The sequence below is a fragment of the Emydura macquarii genome, unplaced genomic scaffold, assembly GCF_026122565.2.
Source record: "Emydura macquarii macquarii isolate MOO-44397 ecotype Brisbane River unplaced genomic scaffold, CSIRO-AGI_Emac_v2 contig_312, whole genome shotgun sequence".
Classification (NCBI taxonomy): Eukaryota; Metazoa; Chordata; order Testudines; family Chelidae; genus Emydura; species Emydura macquarii.
In genome coordinates this window covers 7227343-7229431 of record NW_027130449.1, presented here as the reverse complement: position 1 = coordinate 7229431, position 2089 = coordinate 7227343, and the positions used below count along the sequence as shown (strand labels likewise).

The following is a 2089-nucleotide window of genomic DNA, read 5'->3' as shown; positions in this document are numbered from 1 at the left end:
CAAGCGCCGCCCGGCCCGGCCTCGGCTCCTCGCATTGCGCAGGCGCCATCTGCGCGTCCGGGACGCGCCCCTTTACGCAAGCGCATTGGTTCAGCGGCGAGCGCCGGGCGCAGGCGTAGTGGGGCCCTCCCCTCCCCGCCGCTTCCGGGGCCTCGCTGACGGCGGACGGTGATTGGCCGCTGACAGCCCGGAGCGCGGATTGGCTGGTTCGAAGGCAGCGGCGGCGAAGCGACGGGCGAGCGGGATGGCGGCGGAGGGCTTGCAGCGGGCTCTGGAGACCTGGGGGCTGCGGCGGGTCTCTGCGGGTGAGCCCTGCCCTGGGACCTTCGGGAGGCCGGGGGGAGGGGGAGAGGCTCCAGGGGGCTGAAGGAAGGAGGAGGCCGGGGGTGGCGGGGAGGAAGAGGGGATCCTAGCGGGGGTGGGGATGGGGATGGGGATGGGGGAGGAGGAAGAGGAGGGTGGAGGGAGGCTGAAGAAAGAGGGGCCCTAGGGACCCGAACAGGCGGGGACCCCCCCCCCCCCCCCCGGCCGTAAGGCCCTGGGCTCAGAGACTGTAGGAGGGTCCTTGTCCGGGTCATCGCCTCCCCCCTACCCAGCAAGATCCTCGCCCTTCGTCAGTTACACTGATCATTTTCTCCTGTCTCAGAAACCACAGTGTATTCGAGGATCCTTGTGCTGCCCGGCTTGCCAAGGTCCTGCTGTAGTTCGCTAGTTATTAATAATGCCATGGATATTAAAGCTGTGATGGGTCTCTTCTGTGGATGATAAGAAGCGGCTCAGATTAGATAAATCGAGCTGCCTGGTTTAACTTTTGTTTCTAGTTTCATTGTTTTGTGTATCAGAACCTGGCCTTGCAGAATGTGTCGTTTTCAAAAACAGTAGGGGGATATTTGTGTCTTCTAGCAGCTGCTTTTATTTACAGACATTTTTGTTTGGAAAACTATTCATAAGATGCTACAATAGTTTCTTATGGACATCATTTTCAACAACAGATGACAGATGTATACAATAGATGACATTTGTTTATCAAGTCCAGTAGGCTATTTGTGTTTAGTTTGGCCTTGCTGAAAATTTCCTTAAGAAGGCTAAAGCAACATTTTGGAGTGTGGGGGGAAAGTATAGAAATAATTCTGTTGATTTTGGGCTTTGTGTATAAATAAACAAATAAATAAGACAAACACAAAAATCGAGCCAAATTTTGATCTGACATTCTTGCTGAAATGTTCAGCAACAGCAAATCAGATGCATATACTCTATCGGACTTGCATATAACATCCACATGCTATTGCTGTAAATTCTATTTGTCAATAAGAAATTAATATGAAATGTAATTCTCAAATTTATTGTTTAAAATGTGCAATAATCTTAACTTTTGCATTCAATTTTAACTAGATAACCATTAACTTCTGAGGTTTTTCTCTTGGTTTGTTGCTAGTATAATAATTTAAGTAAATAAAAATTACAAATGGTATTTGGGGATAAGACTTATTTTTATCCATAAAAATCATATAAATATATTTACATCCAAGTTTGCATTTTGACACATACACAGGCATTACTTTTCCCAGCATTGAAACACAGCCAGCTACAGCCTGGAATATGGCAGCTGTTTAACAGTGCTCAGCAACACTACACAATAATTTAGTGCAGGAAATGCAGAATACTGTACCTAATTGAGAGCGCTCTGGCATTATTATTTTTTTTTAAAGAGGGGAAAAAATAAATTACAGTATTTGTAAACTATTGTAAAAATGGAGGGAAGATCAGATTTTCATCCTGCCAGCCAGAACTAAATCATCTTTATTTTACTGCCTTTGAAAGTGTAATTGGACTTTCACTTGTAGTTGGAAAAGCTACTTTCCCAAGAATGTCAGGAACATGGAGAAAAATTTGAGTGTGAAGATGATACTTAGGTAAAATAATTTTCCAGCAACTGAAAGGTACGACTATAAATAACCTCAATGCAAAGGAAAGATAGGTTTAATAAGAAGCCAATATGGTTCCATCCGGCACTCTTTAATGACCTGGAAATCAAAAAAGAATCCTACAAAAAGTGGAAACATGGCTGAATTGCTAAGGAGGAGTACAA

General features: G+C 45.7%; 1 protein-coding gene across 1 annotated transcript in view; it reads left to right on the top strand.

Moving 5' to 3' along the window:
* Positions 1-128: 128 nt before the first annotated feature.
* The window catches only part of NCAPD3 (non-SMC condensin II complex subunit D3), a 37077-nt gene continuing 35116 nt past the window's right edge, over positions 129-2089 (top strand). The window contains exon 1 of the mRNA XM_067562659.1: positions 129-305. Within this exon, the coding sequence (XP_067418760.1) occupies positions 245-305 (61 nt within the window). The 5' untranslated portion in view covers positions 129-244. The remainder of the gene's footprint in view (positions 306-2089) is intronic.